At 35.1% G+C, this 21,695-nt stretch overlaps 1 protein-coding gene across 2 annotated transcripts in view; it reads right to left on the reverse strand.

Annotated features, from left to right (window-relative positions):
• Nucleotides 1–21,695, reverse strand: part of LOC100303513 (fibrillar collagen) — a 53,855-nt gene that overhangs the window by 25,616 nt on the left and 6,544 nt on the right. For both annotated transcript variants that reach the window (XM_085494896.1, XM_085494897.1), the window contains exons 6-27: nt 21,312–21,386; nt 20,551–20,595; nt 20,256–20,309; nt 19,743–19,796; nt 18,607–18,714; nt 17,163–17,216; nt 16,667–16,711; nt 16,383–16,436; nt 14,500–14,544; nt 13,213–13,365; nt 12,926–12,970; nt 11,784–11,837; nt 11,406–11,450; nt 10,824–10,877; nt 9,937–9,990; nt 9,691–9,744; nt 8,899–8,952; nt 6,916–6,969; nt 3,988–4,032; nt 3,573–3,626; nt 3,193–3,237; nt 2,871–2,924 (exon numbers count right to left, since the gene is read on the reverse strand). In XM_085494896.1, the coding sequence (XP_085351022.1) occupies nt 2,871–2,924; nt 3,193–3,237; nt 3,573–3,626; nt 3,988–4,032; nt 6,916–6,969; nt 8,899–8,952; nt 9,691–9,744; nt 9,937–9,990; nt 10,824–10,877; nt 11,406–11,450; nt 11,784–11,837; nt 12,926–12,970; nt 13,213–13,365; nt 14,500–14,544; nt 16,383–16,436; nt 16,667–16,711; nt 17,163–17,216; nt 18,607–18,714; nt 19,743–19,796; nt 20,256–20,309; nt 20,551–20,595; nt 21,312–21,386 (1,299 nt within the window). The remainder of the gene's footprint in view (nt 1–2,870; nt 2,925–3,192; nt 3,238–3,572; nt 3,627–3,987; nt 4,033–6,915; nt 6,970–8,898; nt 8,953–9,690; nt 9,745–9,936; nt 9,991–10,823; nt 10,878–11,405; nt 11,451–11,783; nt 11,838–12,925; nt 12,971–13,212; nt 13,366–14,499; nt 14,545–16,382; nt 16,437–16,666; nt 16,712–17,162; nt 17,217–18,606; nt 18,715–19,742; nt 19,797–20,255; nt 20,310–20,550; nt 20,596–21,311; nt 21,387–21,695) is intronic.

Consider the following 21,695-nt stretch of genomic DNA (forward strand, 5'->3'; position numbering starts at 1 on the left):
ACACTAATCACTGCACCATACTGACCACTGTACCACACTAACCACTGCACCACACTAACAACTGTACCACACTGACCACTGTACCACACTGACCGCTGTACCACACTAACCACTGTACCACACTAACAACTGTACCATACTAACCACTGTACCACACTAACCACTGTACCACACTATCCACTGTACCACACTGACCACTGTACCACACTGACCACTGTACCACACTGACCACTGTACCACACTAACCACTGTACCACATTGACCACTGTACCACACTGACCACTGTACCACACTAACCACTGTACCACACTGACCACTGTAACACACTAACAACTGTACCACACTGATCACTGCATCACACTAACCACTGTACCACACTGACCACTGAACCACACTGACCACTGTACCACACTGATCACTGTACCACACTAACCACTGTACCACACTAACCACTGTACCACACTGACCACTGTACCACACTAACCACTGTACCACACTGATCACTGCATCACACTAACCACTGTACCACACTAACCACTGTACCACACTAACCACTGTACCACACTGACCACTGTACCACACTAACCACTGTACCACACTGATCACTGCATCACACTAACCAATGTACCACACTAACCACTGTACCACACTAACAACTATACCACACTAACCACTGTACCACACTGACCACTGTACCACACTAACCACTGTACCACACTAACCACTGTACCACACTAACCACTGTACCACACTGACCACTGTACCACACTGACCACTGTACCACACTGACCACTGTACCACACTAAGCACTGTACCACAATAACCACTGTACCACACTAACCACTGTACCACACTATCCACTGTACCACACTGACCACTGTACCACACTGACCACTGTACCACACTGACCACTGTACCACACTAACCACTGTACCACATTGACCACTGTACCACACTGACCACTGTACCACACTAACCACTGTACCACACTGACCACTGTAACACACTAACAACTGTACCACACTGATCACTGCATCACACTAACCACTGTACCACACTGACCACTGAACCACACTGACCACTGTACCACACTGATCACTGTACCACACTAACCACTGTACCACACTAACCACTGTACCACACTGACCACTGTACCACACTAACCACTGTACCACACTGATCACTGCATCACACTAACCAATGTACCACACTAACCACTGTACCACACTAACAACTATACCACACTAACCACTGTACCACACTGACCACTGTACCACACTGACCACTGTACCACACTAACCACTGTACCACACTAACCACTGTACCACACTGACCACTGTACCACACTGACCACTGTACCACACTGACCACTGTACCACACTAAGCACTGTACCACAATAACCACTGTACCACACTAACCACTGTACCACACTAACCACTGTACCACACTAACCACTGCACCACACTAACCACTGCATCACACTAACCACTGCACCACACTTACCACTGTACCACACTATCCACTGTACCACACTAACCACTGTACCATACTACCACTGTACCACACTGACCACTGCACCACACTGACCACTGTACCACACTAACCACTGTACCACACTAACCACTGTACCATACTAACCACTGTACCACACTGACCACTGTACCACACTGACCACTGTACCACATTGACCACTGTACCACACTGACCACTGTACCACACTAACCACTGTACCACACTTACCACTGTACCACACTAATCACTGTACCACACTAACCACTGTACCACACTTACACTGTACCACACTTACCACTGTACCACACTAACCACTGTACCATACTAACCACTGTACCACACTGACCACTGCACCACACTGACCACTGTACCACACTAACCACTGTACCACACTAACCACTGTACCATACTAACCACTGTACCACACTGACCACTGCACCACACTGACCACTGTACCACACTAACCACTGTACCACACTAACCACTGTACCATACTAACCACTGTACCATACTAACCACTGTACCACACTAACCACTGCACCACACTAACCACTGTACCGCACTATCCACTGTACCACACTATCCACTGTACCACACTATCCACTGTACCACACTAACCACTGTACCATACTAACCACTGTACCACACTAACCACTGCACCACACTGACCACTGTACCACACTAACCACTGTACCACACTAACCACTGTACCATACTAACCACTGTACCACACTAGCCACTGCACCACACTAACCACTGTACCACACTATCCACTGTACCACACTATCCACTGCACCACACTAACCACTGTACCACACTAATCACTGTACCACACTATCCACTGCACCACACTAACAACTGTACCATACTAACCTCTGTACCATACTAACCACTGTAGCACACTAACCACTGTACCACACTAACCACTGCACCACACTAATCACTGCACCACACTAATCACTGTACCACACTAACCAATGCACCACACTAACCACTGCACCACACTAATCACTGCACCATACTGACCACTGTACCACACTAACCACTGCACCACATTAACAACTGTACCACACTGACCACTGTACCACACTGACCACTGTACCACACTAACCACTGTACCACACTAACAACTGTACCATACTAACCACTGTACCACACTAACCACTGTACCACACTAACCACTGCACCACACTAACCACTGCACCACACTAATCACTGCACCACACTAATCACTGTACCACACTAACCAATGCACCACACTAACCAATGCACCACACTAACCACTGTACCATACTGATGCATTGCGCTAACCACTATACTATGTATATTATTACTTGCATATCAAATAGTTACGTACGATTGAACCTTTAGGACCTGGCATTCCCATTACACCTGGAGAACCACGTATTCCCTAAAAATTAAAAAAACAGAAAAGATTAGTAATGATGGCCCTAAGATAGGTTTCAATTTCACCAACTAAAGTATATCAAATCAGATTTGTATATGATTATTTTGTAATTGTTGACCAACCAGGTTGATAGTTTGCCATATTGTAAGTTTTGGTCAATCAGATTGATTATATGGTTATATTGCAAATGTTGACCAATCATTTTTTTTGGAAAAGATCACATGACTGACAACCACCATGATAATATTTATACATGAATGAAATGTCTCACCTGAGGTCCTGAAGCACCTGGCCTGCCATCATCACCTGGTGGTCCCTGCAAGTAGTAAACAAGTAATTAAAATAATAGTCATCACTACTGACTCCAATTTATAAAAATTGTTCCAACAATTAAAGTGCCATAATGTTTCCTGCAAAGATGTTGTGTAATATTTTACTTGTTCTTCTATACATTTTTTTCAAATTTTGTACGAAACAGACATAATATCCTATTTACTATAGGTCTTAGACAACATTTGTGAAAAAACAAATTCATGTTCACTTGGTATTATTTTGTGAAAGGTGACAAATGTTGACTTTGGCACTCAAAAACGTTGAGAGATCAGGCATATAACAAATTTTATATAGTAATAGGAATTGATTCAAACTTACTGGAGTACCGGGTCTTCCTGATGGACCTTCTTTTCCTGGTGAGCCTGTTAAACCCTGTAAAAATATTGGAAAGTTTGATAAATATTGAAATCTGTCATGATTTTATTCACAATACGGTATTTATATACTGTAAACGCATTAAGTATTGCTTGTTTTTAATTTCAATGTTTTTGCCGATAAGTAAAATTAAATCCATGTAAACATGTAAAATAACAATAGAACTCATTGTTTCTCTGTCAAGTTCATGAACTCAAAACCCACTGAAATTGCTTAAAGCACCAAAATAGTAAAATTAAATGCCAGTTAAAATAAATGGTTTTACAGTATGGTGGTTGGAGTTTGATGAAAATGATTCATTGCAATTTCATTTTGTTGAAGAATTTTAAAATCAACACAGACTATAATGATTCCTTACCCTTGCTCCTGGCATACCTTGCTGTCCTGCTCTACCTGGGTCACCCTAGAATGACAAATAAAAATATAAGTTTAGTCGAGAAACTAATTTTATAACTTGATCTCTTTTAATTAATAAAAAGATGCTGCAAGTTACATTTAACAGAATAAAAAATCAAGTATAATCATCCCATGCTGTCGATAACATGCCCTAACTCAAAAGTTGAAATGTATTTCTGGTCAAATTGTATGCACATAATCACTGAAAAATCCATACATTGATCCATTTTGATCTAGCAGAGATCTATAAAAGTGAGATTCAGAATAACTGGAAAAACATTTGCACACAATTTGGATCAGAAAACCATTCACTTTTGTGATATATATGAATTAAATCTTTTAAAGCCAATAATTTGCATAACAAGTTTAAAAGATAAAATATTCAGCCATTCTGAAATTAAAGCAAGATCTCCTCACTTATTTAAGAAATAATTACAATACAGCATCCAAACACACAGCCAGAGTGAGCATGAATAAATTAAACCCAACACCAGACATTTTGCACATTCACAAGAAATACAACTCAAAATCTAATTATTTTAGCAATACTTTACATGACTATTTGAACAAAAACTAAAAACGCTGATTCCTTACATGTCTATTTGATAAAGCTCAATATGCTAATAACTTTTGTGTATGTCTATTTGAAAAACCTCAATATGCTAATAACTTTCTTATATGCCTATTTGAAAAAGCTCCATATGCTAATAAATTTCTTATATGTCTATTTGAAAGAGCTCAATATGCTAATAACTTTCTTATGTCTATTTGAAAGAGCTCAGTAAGCTAATAACTTTCTTATATGCCTATTTGAAAGAGCTCAGTAAGCTAATAACTTTCTTATATGCCTATTTGAAAAAGCTCCATATGCTAATAAATTTCTTATATGTCTATTTGAAAGAGCTCAATATGCTAATAACGGAGTTTTTAACAAGAAGTCGAAAATATCACTTTCTACCAAAAATGACAAAAATATTCACTAAAATTAGAGAATTGAAGATATCATCACGAAATGAACAAATCTGAGAAAGGTCTACATGTAGTATCTATATATGTAATATCAAAGCAATTGAACTTTTGGTTTTTAACAAGAAGTCAAAAATATCACTTTTTACCAAAAATGACAAAAATATTCACCAAAATTAGAGAATTGAAGATATCATCACGAAATGAACAAATCTGAGTATGGTCTACATGTAGTATCCATATATGTAATATCAAAGCAATTGAACTTTTGGTTTTTAACAAGAAGTCGAAAATATCACTTTTTACCAAAAATGACAAAAATATTCACCAAAATTAGAGAATTGAAGATATCATCATGAAATGAACAAATCTGAGTATGGTCTACATGTAGTATCCATATATATAATATCAAAGCAATTGAACTATTGGTTTTTAACAAGAAGTCGAAAATATCACTTTTTACCAAAAATGACAAAAATATTCACCAAAATTAGAGAATTGAAGATATCATCACAAAATGAACAAATCTGAGAGAAGTCCACATGTAGTACCTATATATGTAATATCAAAGTAATCGGACTTGCGGTTTTTAACAAGAAGTCGAAAATATCACTTTTTACCAAAAATGACAAAAATATTCACCAAAATTAGAGATTTGAAGATAACATCACAAAATGAACAAATCTGAGAGAAGTCCACATGTAGTACCTATATATGTAATATCAAAGCAATCGGACTTGCTGTTTTTAACAAGAGGTCGAAAATATCACTTTTTACCAAAAATGACAAAAATATTCACTAAAATTAGAGAATTGAAGATATCATCATGAAATGAACAAATCTGAGTATGGTCTACATGTAGTATCCATATATGTAATATCAAAGCAATTGAACTATTGGTTTTTAACAAGAAGTCGAAAATATCACTTTTAACCAAAAATTACAAAAATATTCACCAAAATTAGAGAATTAAAGATATCATTACAAAATGAACAAATCTGAGAGAGGGCCACATGTAGTACCTATATATGTAATATCAAAGCAATTGCACTTGCGGTTTTTAACAAGAAGTCGAAAATATCACTTTTTACCAAAAATGACAAAAATATTCACCAAAATTAGAGAATTGAAGATATCAACATGAAATGAACAAACCTAAGAGAGGTCTACCCAATGTACATATACACCAAGTATCAAAGCATTCAGGCTTGTAGTTTTCAAGAAGAAGTCAAAAAAGTAAAACATTGATACGGACGACGACGGACGACGACAGGCGATGGACAATCACTCATATGATAAGCTCCGCTCGACAAAGTCGACAGCGGAGCTAAAAAGCTCAGTAAGCTAATAACTTTCTTATATTTCTATTTGAAAGAGCTCCATATGCTAATAGCTTTTTTATTTGTCTATTTGAAAAAGCTCAATATGCTAATAGCTTTCTTGTATGTCTATTTGAAAAACCTCAATATGCTAATAACTTTCTTATATGTCTATTTGAAAAACCTCATTATGCTAATGTTTTCCTTATATGTCTATTTGAAAATAATAATGGTTTCATTATAAATATGTCTATGATTCCTAGAAATTAAATCATAAAACATTCTGCGGCGGGTGATAAAAATAAATAAAAGTAAAACGAGTCAATCAATAGAAACAAGCATCATATTTCACTTTATTGCAATTATTGCCAAATCAGGACAGATAGCATGATTCATTTTGCCCTACGTTGTGGGCAAGATAAATGAGAGAAAACATGCAAAACAACAACATGCATATGAAGTTAAGTTTGTTTTACTGTTATCACTTACAGTAGTACCCTTGCCACCTTGTGGTCCAATCTCGCCAGAATCTCCAGTATTCCCCTACAACACAGGTGAGTAGAGTAAATAAAATACAAATATGAAAACAGTAAATAGACACTTACTGAGGATCCTTTGGAACCAATTGGACCTGGACGACCTGGTTCACCCGATTCTCCCTGCAGAATGGAGTAATGAGGAGCAGAAAGAAGGCGATGCAAGAGATTGGATGCATTAAGGAGAAAGAAGAAAGTGCAAGAAAATGAATTATAATTTCAAAGTAACGTAAATTCATATGCAATGAAGTGATCAAAAAAATCAGCACAGAAACAGAAAATAAATAAAAAATTAAAATGAAGAACAATCTACTTGAAAAGGAGATATTTGAATATCAAAAAGATCATTTTTAAAAACATTAGGAAATAGATTCTACAAAAAAAAAGAATTTGTTTCCATAGTAATAATGTCATTAAAGAATTACATGAGACAGCATGAAGATTCATTATAAGAGAAAGATCACAAATGTGCTGTTCAGTCATAAACACAAGGCACAATTTGATAAAGTAAAAAAAAAAATGTCAGCCACCTGTTTCCTTCTATACAATGCTATCAATAAAGAGCCATGGTTCAAAACATCTAGCTATTTTGAATAGTTACAAAGATCACCAAATATTATCTACTACATATCAACAAAACAATCTGATCTGCTTGCCAATCTTGTAGCTTCACATTGCTCCAAATGTGTAACTGCTACTCATTTAGCGATGTAATTTGTTGATGTCTGTTATGTGACATTAGTAGCATCTCCATCTAATGTCATTGTCATAAATTAATTCATGTACACAATGACGGTGAATGATCATCAGTGGATATAGTTCAACTGAAAAATGCCGTTGTTTTTTCTCGAGAGAGATGTAATTGCTCTCAAAACAACAAAGCTGGAGATACAGGAATAAATTTGCGTCTCAATGAATCTGTGATAAAGAAGTTTCAGGAAGCAACATTCTTGAGTGTCTTGGAAATGCATTGGTAGAATACATAAGTGAGTGACCACAGCTTTGAGTTAACAAGATGAACTACAGGATGGTGCATCAAGGATTGCCAACCCCGGCGAACAATTCTCCTCCATGCATCATCACTATATAAGTGACCCACTTTGGTCACTCATTTATGCTGAACATGGCTTCAGTAATTTCCATGTGGCAGTTCATAAAGCAGAGTTCTTCACTCATTGCCTAATTTTCTACCAATGAATAAGCCTGATTCAATGTACCATATCCCAGATTTGATACTGAATTGCCACTAATCCGATAAGTGAAAAGCATCTCTGATTGCTTGCAGAAATAATAGCTGAATTTTACTTCTCAATTACTAACACAGAATCAAAGTTTAAATGCTTCAGGGATATTGTAATAATGAAGACAAAGTACATGATGATACTAAATGACCCACTGTAGTGACATAGAAGGAAACTTATTTTTGGCAAATGTCGTGTGGCATCTGGAGAGCGATCTTATTGGACAACATCAAGAACTTTTGACACAAGTTTGTCAGGAAAGCATTTGTAAGAAACAGATTTCAGCTTTTGTAGTTTTATTTTTACTACAGTAATCAGAGTACACTGAAATCACAATAGGCAAACCAGAAAGCAAACGGGCAAACAAGACAAAATGTTGAAACTTCACACCAAGATTGATAGCATTAACGCCAATAGTCGGGAAAATGCACAAACCAACTTCTGAGTTGTCTACCTATAAAAGGAGTAATTCCATTCAGAGGACGGAGCAAGAACAATGCATATAATCCTGCAAATACTCACAAGTATGCAATTCATGTTTACATGCTGAGCGAGCCAGCATCATGTATGTACATGTTCAACAAGCAAGTTCACCCCTTGGATTATCCTGCAGGTTAGGGCAACAAACCTGTGCTAGTATTAAATCGAGTGATCAAACTATGGGTATTGAAAACCATGTCATAACAGATCCTTATTACACTAGTGTACCATTATTCAATTATTCAATTATCACTATTATGCTACACGTAAAATATCTACAAGTAAATGTCATTTTCTGAATAGCTTCATTTCTGTATGTAGTAGAGTTTACCTTAGCACCAGCCGGACCAGATGGACCAGGAAATCCACGAACACCAGCTGCTCCCTACAAAGAAGAAAGAACATAGTTGAGACTAATGTACATATCACTTTGCCCTATAACACAAACTTTCAAAATTTAGTAGCACTTTGTGTGGTCAAACTATTAAAGTCATATTTTGAAGATCCAGCATACAATAAATGCTCCTATGTACTTCCAATAAAGTACACAACGTTTTTTAGTTGTACTTGCAATAGAGAGCATATAACAATCTAATTTCTGAAAGATTCATTATTAGTGCCACAGCTTTGCTTTTTATATGTAAAACATTCAGTGATTGGTTAATTTAAATTTCCATCTGCCTCCTGATTGGGTAATTCAAGGTACATTCAGTGCTTTGTCATCATAACTAGAGCAGATTTGAATGTTATTAAATTATTATTCAATGATTTAACAATATCATTGATACTTGTTTTCCCCATTTACTTTCTATAAAACTGTAATGTCCTTACAAATAATTAATGGGTAATACATGTTATAAAGATGTTGTTCAAAATCAACAGTACTCATTCACAATTTAAAGTGTCACTGTCTTTGCACTTCTTTTTCAATACATGTATTTGCCCCATGTTATTATACAACATGTGTAAAATACAATGTCTAGCTATTTTATTTTATTTTATTTTTATTAACTTGTTTGAATCCAATGTATTCATGAATAATTCATCACATATGTAGTAATGTCATTGCTATTGATAATAATAAAATGCTAAAATTGTCAATTAAGTTAAAATATGTATTTACCATTTCTCCCTGGGGTCCTGGAGTTCCTTGTGAACCGGGCTCTCCACGTTCACCCTGGAGATAGATAAATGCAATAAGGCTCAACAAATAATTCGGTAATTCTTCAGAGAACTACTATGCTATTCTGCATGATATACTGTGGAAAAATTCTCAATAAATGTCAAAAATGTGTTTGAAGCAAGATTAGTTTTAGAAACTATGGCAACCAGTTAGCTAATAAAATAAAGAAGAGTAAACAGTACTTACTCGTCGTCCATCTTCACCAGCAGGTCCAGGCAAACCCCTTGGACCAGAATCACCCTAAAAAAAGAATATAACAAATATATTATGTGAATCAACAAGATGTTTGTATCATATGGCTTTATTTTATGCTGTTGCTCACAAAATCCAGGTAAATAAGCAAGGTCAGGAAACTACTTTTTGCACAAAGAATGTCTGACACACATGAAAATAGATTTTTGAGTCATTGGTTTCTATAATCCTTATATTGGTTCCTGGTTTAATATCTAAAAATTTTTTTCTGGTATTACAATGCAATAATGTTTATGATTCACTTGAAAAGACACATTTCTGCATTTTGTCAGACAGTTTTTCTTTAACAAAATATTACATACCGGGTAAAAAAAGCCCAAAAGTCAGTGAATTGTGTCTAAATCAACACTTTCGAAAAAAAGTGATAAGATTTTTCGCTTTTATTCAAAAGGTTGCTAATGATTTCCTATATATCCCTGTGAAATAGCTCAATATGATACTGATTTCCTTATATGTTCATGTGAAAAAAAAGAATATGCTAATGTTTTCTTTATATGTCCATCTGAAAAAACTCAATATGCTAATGATTTCCATATATGTCTATATGAAAAAGCTCAATATGCTAATGATTTCCATATATGTCTATATGAAAAAGCTCAATATGCTAATGATTTCCATATATGTCTATATGAAAAAGCTCAATATGCTAATGATTTCCATATATGTCTATATGAAAAAACTCAATATGCTAATGATTTCCTTATATGCCCATATGAAAAAACCTCAATATAGTAACGTTTTCCTTATATGTCCATTTGAAAAAGCTCCATATGTTAATAACTTGTCTTAAGCTCAGTGCATTTCAATATGTTCATACTTACTGTTAGACCAGTTGGACCTTGTGCTCCTTTCATTCCAGCTACACCTGGGTTACCCTGTATAAAAGAGAATTTCCAATTACTTTTTTTTCAGGAAATGAAATAATGCAAACTATTAATCATTGCAATATGCGCACGAAACACCAGTGTAGTTCAAAAGTTTCCCTCAGTGTTAAGTTTGACCATTGAATATTTCTGAATTGTAGGACACTGCCGGCAATTTGATGTTAACATCTAATTTATATTTTGTTTTCTATTAAATTGTATAGATTAATCCCTAATACTAACTTAACAATCGTTTTTATTTACATATAGCCAACATAATATAAGCTGTTACTTCAACAAGGAATAATTTCCTTCTGCATTATCTAACAAGATAACGATGACAACAGCAGTACTGATAGTTGTTTAATCCTATGTTCATTTATTCTATTTTATGGAAAATAAATAATGAAAAAATTTCTCCAAGATATAAATTTTGGATGAATCATAATCACAAAATGGTTTCATTGACCCTTCTCAATATAAATATAGTGGACAATTTTGCCCATCAAGTAAAAGATTCCCAGTGTAATTGTATTTTACCTGACTTCCTTTAGGACCAGTAGCACCATTACTTCCTTGTGGACCCTGAAAACAAAATACAATAAGATTTTACCACATCACTCACAATTACGACCAGCCACAAAATTACGACCAGCCACAAAAGTCAATAAACACCACAAAATAGACCTGCCTATTATTGCTTCAAAATAATTGATAAAATTGTCTTACCAGTGGGAAATTGTGTGTGCTAGGGAAAATTACATAAAAATATAAACAAATTTTTGAGTGAAAATGAATGTGTTCAAGGTTTCGAGGAGATCTACCTTTTGGTGCCTATCACATGTCATAAAACAGATTAATTTTATTTTGAATGTCAATCACGATACTTGAAAAAATAGTTGGTATGTGTAAACTTACTGGAGCTCCTCTTGGGCCTGGGAATCCTTGTGGACCTGGTAAACCAGCGGCACCCTGAAAACAAAGAGTAAAATAAATGAATTACCACAATTCAGACTTTTAACATATTATCCAATAAATATATACATTAAAAAATGTGTTAGGGTGAATTTCGTAAAGGCATGAATGTTTTTTATATAAAATATTTATACCTGAAAATGTTTTATAAATTTCTTTTCTTGACTTTGATTGTTGTGCAAATCAATGTTTACAAAAAAAAAGAGGCCCTACTAAGTTTCAACCAGGTATTTCAAAGGAAGATTAGAACGCATCAAAGGACTCTGAGGAGTAGATATTTTGTGCACATTGTGATCTGATCAAAACTTGCACTTGTCAATGGGAGAGTACAATAAGATGTGCCAATATGTATACATGTAATGTGCAAATCTGATATGGTCATACATGTTATCAGTATGTGATATGTGTAGTGGTTTGGATGGTTTCTGTGTTTTACCGGTAATTGAGGTGCCAACAAACAAATATATATAATATTATCAGGTAAGCTATTATTGGCGATGACTATGAATTGCTTGTGGATAAGCTATCCAATGACTTGCGATTGCTTGATATGTCCACTCAGATGCTAGCGATTGCATACAAACTGTTGATGTCATAAGCCATCCAACATGTGTGATGGCTTAGGATAGCTTATCTCAGGCAGTACCAACAATGCTTGTGGATAAGCTATCCAATGACTTGCGATTGCTTGATATGTCCACTCAGACGCTAGCGATTGCATACAAACTGTTGATGTCATAAGCCATCCAACATGTGTGATGGCTTAGGATAGCTTATCTCAGGCAGTACCAACAATGCTTGTGGATAAGCTATCCAATGACTTGCGATTGCTTGATATGTCCACTCAGACGCTAGCAATTGCATACAAACTGTTGATGTCACAAGCCATCCAACATGTGTGATGGCTTAGGATAGCTTATCTCAGGCAGTACCAACAATGCTTGTGGATAAGCTATCCAATGACTTATGATTGCTTGATATGTACACTCAGATGCTAGCAATTGCACACAAACTGTTGAGATACCTACATGTATTCTGAAGATTAATATTAAAATTAGGATTATTTCAAAAATGAATATACTTACACTTGAGCCTTTTGATCCAGGGCTACCGCTAAGTCCAGGGGGACCCTAATAAATTGAATGAAATAAACAACATTATTATAAAACACTAATTGTAAATACAGTTGTACCAATCTAAATACCAACATAAACACCAATTCATTGTACTGCATTCTCATTCCAATAAATGTAACTTATATGTATTTATATTTTTATTCTCTAGTTAGAATAACCCTTTATAAAAAAAAATAACATTTACAGTTTAAAAAAAAAATATTTTTTTATTTTAAAGGGCAGCTATGAATACTTACTCTTTGACCAGACTTTCCTGTTGCACCAGGGCTTCCTGCTTCACCTCTTGCACCTTGTTGGCCAGTAGGACCACGGGGACCAGGTTTACCACTTTCTCCTTTAGCACCAGCCATTCCAGGAAATCCAGGTTGTCCAGCTTGACCAGGTGAGCCCTAAGACAGGAGATTTAAAACATCCCATGATTCCACAGACAGACAGACAGACAGACAGACAGACAGACAGGTCAGTGACATATGTTATCATTGCAAATGTGCCTTCACTATAACACTGGGCTTCGGCTGACCAGTCGCCAGTGGTAAATAACTTTTGAGATTTCTTTTATCCACCAATGGGTAAGAGTAATTTCAAAACATGAATGATTGAGCTAAAATAGTTGAAAAGCATTTCATCAGAAACAAAAACAGAAACAGAAATGTAAACAAGACATGAATGTCACTGTCTCCATTATTTAAATATAAAAATGTTAAAATAAAACATGGAACATCTGTACACAATTGAATTAATATGTACTCTATGTAGGTACAACTCATCATACATGTAAATTGATTTCCCTCAATCTGATAACTGAAAACTTTCATTGACCCAGGTCCAAAATCTCAGAGTACACAAGTGCAACCAAACTGTATGTCTCATACCTGCTCAATAAACTGCATTCATAAATCTGAGTAAATCTTGATGTACCTTTAATAACAACTTGACTTCGTTGTTAATTCAGGTCTTTGTATATTACCAGGACCTGGGTTTGTTTCAGTATCACCACTATAATTCCCATCAAATGTAGCCCTGACACCCCTCTTTAGTTTCTACTGAGATTGATAATGGTACAACCCATCTGTCACTGATTCAGATCAAGGTCATACCCAGGTTATGACATCACTAAAAACCCTAGCATTACAATCTCAGCTAATTATTTATCTGAGCATGGTCAGTTGTTCTCTCAGTGGTGTTGGGAGTAGTAGTTTTAAATGAAAAATTTAGGATTTTCCGATCTGGAAAAAACAATCACGTGCATATTCGATAGAGACTTGTTCATCAACCTGTCAAGTTTCATAAATATCTGCTGCAGAATTTCTGAGAAAATGTTCGAGACGTCACAGACGGAAACTGGAAATAAGAATTAATAGTCCGCCTTCAACTCAGTCATCATTTTGAAATAAGTTCTCTTACAAATACAAAGCTAGACAACATGTGATCAAATATTATCAGGGCCTCAGAAATAAATCAAATAAATTATTTGCATTGTACAACAATGGTTTGATGTATAATACAAACATAGCATGACTTACAGGTGGTCCAGATTGTCCGGGTGGTCCATCAGCTCCTCTTGCACCCTGAAAAATAATATTTAGGTATAAATGAATTTTTAATAATGATGAATACATTGAAGTCAAGTTGTGAAGAGATAATAATGATGCAGATGATGATAATTATACTACTACTGGCGATGATGATAGTGATGATAGGGAAATGCTGGTGATGATGATGGTAAAAGTGATGGTGATGATAATGATGGTAAAAGTGATGGTGATGATAGTAATGGTAAAAGTGGCGGTGATGATAGTAATGGTAAAAGTGGTGGTGATAATAATGATGGTAAAAGTGGTGGTGATGATAGTAATGGTAAAATTGGTGGTGATGATAATGATGGTAAAAGTGATGGTGATGATAGTAATGGTAAAATTGGTGGTGATGATAATGATGGTAAAAGTGATGGTGATGATAGTAATGGTAAAAGTGGTGATGATAATAATGATGATGGTAAAAGTGGTGGTGATGATAGTAATGGTAAAACTGGTGGTGATGATAATGATGGTAAAAGTGATGGTGAAGATAGTAATGGTAAAAGTGGTGGTGATGATAATGGTAAAACTGGTGGTGATAGTAATGGTAAAAGTGGTGGTGATGATAGTAATGGTAAAAGTGGTGGTGATGATAGTAATGGTAAAAGTGGTAGTGATGATAGTGATGGTAAAACTGGTGGTGATGATAGTAATGATGGTAAAAGTGGTGGTGATGATAGTAATGGTAAAAGTGGTGATGATAATGATGGTAAAAGTGGTGATTGTTATGATAGTAATGATGGTAAAAGTGGTGGTGATGATAGTAATGGTAAACGTGGTGATGATAATAATGATGGTAAAACTGGTGGTGATGATAATGATGGTAAAAGTGATGGTGATGATAGTAATGGTAAAAGTGGTGGTGATGATAGTAATGATGGTAAAAGTGGTGGTGATGATAGTAATGGTAAAAGTGGTAATGATAATAATGATGGTAAAAGTGGTGGTGATGATAGTAATGGTAAAAGTGGTGGTGATGATAGTAATGGTAAAAGTGGTGGTGATGATAGTAATGGTAAAAGTGGTGGTGATGATAGTAATGATGGTAAAAGTGGTGGTGATGATAGTAATGATGGTAAAAGTGGTGGTGATGATAGTAATGGTAAAAGTGGTAATGATAATAATGATGGTAAAAGTGGTGGTGATGATAGTAATGGTAAAAGTGGTGGTGATGATAGTAATGGTAAAAGTGGTGGTGATGATAGTAATGGTAAAACTGATGGTGATGATAATGATGGTAAAACTGGTGGTGATGATAATGATGGTAAAAGTGATGGTGATGATAGTAATGGTAAAAGTGGTGGTGATGATAGTAATGATGGTAAAAGTGGTGGTGATGATAGTAATGGTAAAAGTGGTAATGATAATAATGATGGTAAAAGTGGTGGTGATGATAGTAATGGTAAAAGTGGTGGTGATGATAGTAGTGGTAAAAGTGGTGGTGATGATAGTAATGGTAAAAGTGGTGGTGATGATAGTAATGATGGTAAAAGTGGTGGTGATGATAGTAATGATGGTAAAAGTGGTGGTGGTGATAAGGATGGTAAAACTGATGGTGATGATAATGATGGTAAAATTGGTGGTGGTGATAAGGATGGTAAAATTGGTAATGATGATAGTAATACTGGTGGTGATAATGGTAGTGATAATACTTGTAATAAAATTATGGTAAAATTGGTGGTAATGATGGTGATGGTAAAATTGGTGGTAATGATGGTGATGGTAAAATTGGTGGTAATGATAGTGATGATGGGAATAATGATGATAATAAGACATAAAAATTATGTCAACAAAAAATTACAAAAGCATTGAATAAGATTTGTACTTACAGCTTCTCCACTTTGTCCAGGTCTTCCTCTTTCACCAGGCAATCCACGCGCACCCTATAAAAAGAAATATCTCGTATCATATTTCAAATAAAAGGAAAATAATAAATTTCAGAAACTGAAGTAATTCTTTGTAGTCTTTACTTTCTACCAATATGATCTAGATGCAATATAGGAATGCAGAAACAGAATGGCATGATAAATTGTCTTTATTTCACTAATGTTTTTTCAAAATTCTAGATTTTTCGTATTGTTGGTGTGCACTGAAAATCATAACATTTACTCACCATTGGACCTTGTGCACCAGGTCCACCAGGTGACCCACTCTCTCCCTGTTGATAGAAAAAAAATATGAATTTTGTAAAGTACATTATAACTCACATCTGCCACAATAAATGAATTGATTTTGAGATTACCAATCTTTCAGAAGGGAGCATGACATTGGGATACCCTTACTATATCAAAATAGACCATTAAATGTGGAGAGCATATTCATAAATGTGAACAAAAACTTCTGTTTGTTGAATCCCATGCAAAATTTTAACGTCATTACAATGCTATGACCATTGCTTTTCCTGTTGTTTCATTTGATCTATTTCCGTAAATGATCCATGTGTCAATTTTTTGTGTGTGGTCTACATTACATATCACATCATCAGACAAACAGTATTTACGAATACCTAATATATTGGTTATGAATATTCTTCATATGTTTTTGAATGCATACTAATTAGGTTATATTTATTATTTTATTCAATTCAATCAATGAATATAGTTTCTTACTCGTTCTCCTTGCCTTCCTTGTTCTCCTGGTTTTCCATCTTTTCCTGGCCATCCCTAAGTATTGTAAAATGAAAAATGCTTCTGTTAATATATTTTTCACAATAAAGCCAAAAACAGATCATGTTCACATTATCACCTCATGAATATGCATGAGGTTATTATCACCTCATGAATATGCATGTTATTATTACCTCATGAATATGCATAGGTTTTTTTATATCACCTTATGACAAATCATGACATGACCAAGTCCTCATTAGTTAAATAATACTGTAAAATGGTTAATTATTCACTGGGTTTTAATTTGGCTTATTTCGCTGACTGGAAAATGCGCTAAATTAAAACCCAGTGAATATGTAAAATTTAGCATAAAACATATTATCTAAATGATAAAACCATGAATTTAAAACACATTGAATATGCCTGAAATTTAAACCCAGTGAAAATTAGTCATTTTACAGTAATTTAAAACAAAACGGAAATGAGTCAGCCATTTGAAACAGAATATGAAGCAAATGACATGAGAGTAAGGAAGTATTATTTTTTCCTTCCAAGGAAGGGAAAATACAAGTTTCTATTTCTCCTTCCTCTTCATGCCTTGTAGTTGTAAAGTTTTATTTAAATAATGAAACGACCACCATTCGGCCATTTTGAATCTGATCAGAAAACAAATATGGGCAACATGATGCATGATGTATCTATGAAACTTGAATTGTCAGTAATTGTTTAAAAAAATGGCCAACACCCGAATTTTGAATCAACTTTGAAAAATAAAATGACATGCACCAAAGTCTTATTGTGTACCAAATTATCTACACATGACCATGATCCACCTCCAAATGGCACATTAAATGGCTGCCATTCAGCCTTCTTGAGTCTGATCTTCAAATAAATATGTGCGATGTACGTGAAGTAAATGTGTATACAAAGTTTGAACATGATTGGTCAAGGCATGTCAATGATATGGCTGTGGAACAGCATTTAGAATCTGATCTGAAAAAAAATCATGTGCATCAATGTCTCATTATTTCCTATGTACATGTATTTTCCAAGTTTGACTAAAATCAATCCATACATGACCGCGAGAACCGGCCCTGGAATCACAGAATTTTTTATTTTGATGAATTTTAAGCATGGCCAGCATTTGGCCATCCTAAAATGAACAAATGAGCATATATGTCCCAAATGATGAAGTTTGAATGTGATCAGTCCAGGCATGCCTGAGATAGAGATGGGCTTGCATGGACGGACAGACACATGGACTTTGTTTGAATAGAGATTAAATATGCACAAAATTGTTTGATTCAAAAAACGGTCAGTCAAATAGTGGCATATTTATAACTTTTGTGGCATTGACATCATTTTGTAATTGCTTTTATTCAAACTAGATCAATAATACAATAATGACAAAAACTTGTTTGATATAGATATATTGTGTACTTACAGCATGGCCTTTTGGTCCTGACATTCCAGGGATACCTGGTAAACCTCTGGGACCACTTGGTCCTACTGGACCAGGTGTACCTGGCTGACCATCACTACCGCGATCACCCTGAAGACAACAGAGAGTTAGAAATGGTAGAATTAAATTATAAAACATTCATTCTTTATTTATTCTATTTTTTTTAGTAGTATGATCTATTTTGTGCAATTTTTGGAGTATTACATATACATTGTATGTTGGTTCATTGACTTGGATGATGGAGAATTCCATATTTTATTCACACATGACAAGAATTGTCACAATGTTGTGCATGTGATTTTCCCACATTTCAATGCACTCTTACAGTGGCAAACAGAAATATCTCTTTTGATCTGGGCACAATTTGCACTAAATGCTGACTTTGCTGCTTAGAGTAATCTTTGCTGTTTTCCAATCATCTGGAACATAAAGTCATCATCTTTGTTCATATGAGTCCCATGTGACGAGACAACCACTGTTCATTCACACAAGTGCATGTGATTTGCTCATTAAAGGATGAGTATCTATATAGTATTTTATAGGTAGCAATCAACAAGAAGCCTCTCGGCTGAGATGGCTTTGCTGTTACCAATGCACATTTCATTTAAAGAAGTGAACAATGAACAAATCTGAGAGAAGTCTATCTGAGGTACCTACATATATAAAATGAAAGCAATCAGACTTGCTTTTTTCAAACAAGAAGTCGAAAATATCACTTTTTACCAAAAATGACAAAAATCTTCATCAAAATTAGAAAATCAAAGATATCATCAAGAATTTAACAAATCTGAGAACGGCCCACATGTAGTACCTATATGTATAATATCAAAGCAATCAGACTCGCAGTTTCAACAAGTAGTCAAAACTATCACTTTTTACCAACAATGATAAAAATATTCATCAAAATTAGAAAACTAAAAATATCATCACGAAATGAAAAAATCAAAGAGAGGTCTGGGCAATACTTTACATTGAGGTTTAAAACTAATTTTGGTACCCCAAGTTTTTTCGACAGAATTTGAAACATTCAATCACAAAAAATAATTTAGGAAAGTTTGAGTAAATTCCTGTCTCAAAATTGTGTTAGCTGTGACTATCTTCAGGCATAATATACTTACGTCATCACCGGGAGGTCCTGCCATACCTGGTGAACCACGTGGACCGGATGGACCCTACAATGTAAGATATGACTTTTCAAATTAATATGAACTAAACAGAGTTTCCCTATGATGTAATGAAATTTTTTTTTTGGGAGTGGATCTTTGTCAGTCCTCACTACCATTATGTACTATGATGATACACTGTCACAAACAATCATGTTTGGGTGAGCCTCACCACACAAACATTCACAGTTACTAGTATGTTCAAGTGTCTGCAGAGGTTTTTTGCAAAAAATGGTAGTTAATTTTTATTAAAATTAAAGAGAATAAACAAAACATCATGTCTTGCTGTTTTTTTAACAACTTCAGTCAAAGCATGTTCAAACAAAACAAAATCAGTCAAGGCATACCCAAGAAAAGTTCTTGGAACCACACACACACACACACACAGTATCCAAAACCCTGAATTTAAAATTACGTCCCATAATGACTGAAAACAAATTGCATATTTTAGCTGGCTGTAATACTTACAGGGGGTCCACTTTCTCCTGGCTCACCGGGGGGTCCTGCAAATCCTTGTAAACCCTGTATAAAGAGAAGGCGAGCATATAGTGTTAGAAGTCATACATTTTATTGGAAATTAATAAGTATCTTAGAAATAATGAAATATGGACACTTTGTTTTTTTGGCCCAAGTAACTAAAAAAAATTACCCACAATACAAATAGAAACAAATCATCAAAAAATGTAACTCCTTGGGAAAAATTCTTTGCTTTCATTGTAATATCCATTTAAAAGGATTTTGAAGATAAAATAAGTTGACTTACACGTGGACCAGGTGAACCGGGTGAACCTCTAGGACCTGGAGTACCCTGATATAAAAATAAAACGCTGTGTTATTTTCAGTTGAAATCATCTTTTTTCTAAATACTTTTTTTTGTTTTAATATCTTTATCAAACAGCCTGTCGGCTGATATAGCTCCACTATATGTATTGTAGTTAGACAGTTGAAAATAGCATTTTTTTTTAAATATCAAAGCAATGGGGCTTGCTGTCAATAATGATAAAAATATTTACTTAAATTAGAAAATTAAAGGTATCTTCACAAAATAACCAAATCTGACTAAAATCCACTCAAGGTGTCTACATGTACATACATGTATAAAATATCAGCGTTATAGGGCGAGCCGATTTCAAGAAGCAGTAATTGTACCGTAATAAGAAACATGTTGACAGTGACAAGGAATTTGCCAGGATTTCAAATTCTGTGTTTAGTGTTGTAAATTTGTGTGTCCTTGTGCCTGTAGTAGTATATACACATGTAAGGTAGGGTCTGTTAGAATGTAGCTGCGATCTGAATTGTATTGTACTTTATGAACTCTGTATAAAGGTGCAGTCTAACGTCAACTACAGCTGGATATTGTGTATAATTAAAGTCCCCTGATGTTCAAGTTCTACTTTCGATTAATGGCGCAAACTTATAGTTGATATAGTTTATTTTCCCTGATTATAATATCTTTGATTATTTCCCCCATCATGGCTAACCCCGCTTCTGTGACAGGGCCATTAAGTTACCATGGTTACTTACCGGTGCCATTTGCATAGCATATTGGGGATATTGAGCAAAGCCTGCAGGTCCTTTGTCTGGGGATCCAATATCTTGCTGTAAATATACCAGCATTTAACAAACATTATTCAACAAAAAATAAAAATTACCATTATCGTTATTTATTCTCGGGGGCAGACATCCACACAGTAAAAAATGCTTGAAAACTTGAGTTTGTGCTGTTTTCTCGCGCAGAGTCTATATTAATACTTGGTACAATGGTGTAGTGACATAGCTCTGCCCCCGAGAATTAGCAGAAAAGGTACAATGGTGTAGTGACGTAGCTCTGCCCCCGAGAATTAGCAGAAAAGGTACAATGGTGTAGTGACGTAGCTCTGCCCCCGAGAATTAGCAGAAAAGGTACAA

This window comes from Saccoglossus kowalevskii, chromosome 21 (genome assembly GCF_978046115.1).
Source record: "Saccoglossus kowalevskii chromosome 21, keSacKowa6.1, whole genome shotgun sequence".
In the NCBI taxonomy this organism is placed as follows: Eukaryota; Metazoa; Hemichordata; class Enteropneusta; family Harrimaniidae; genus Saccoglossus; species Saccoglossus kowalevskii.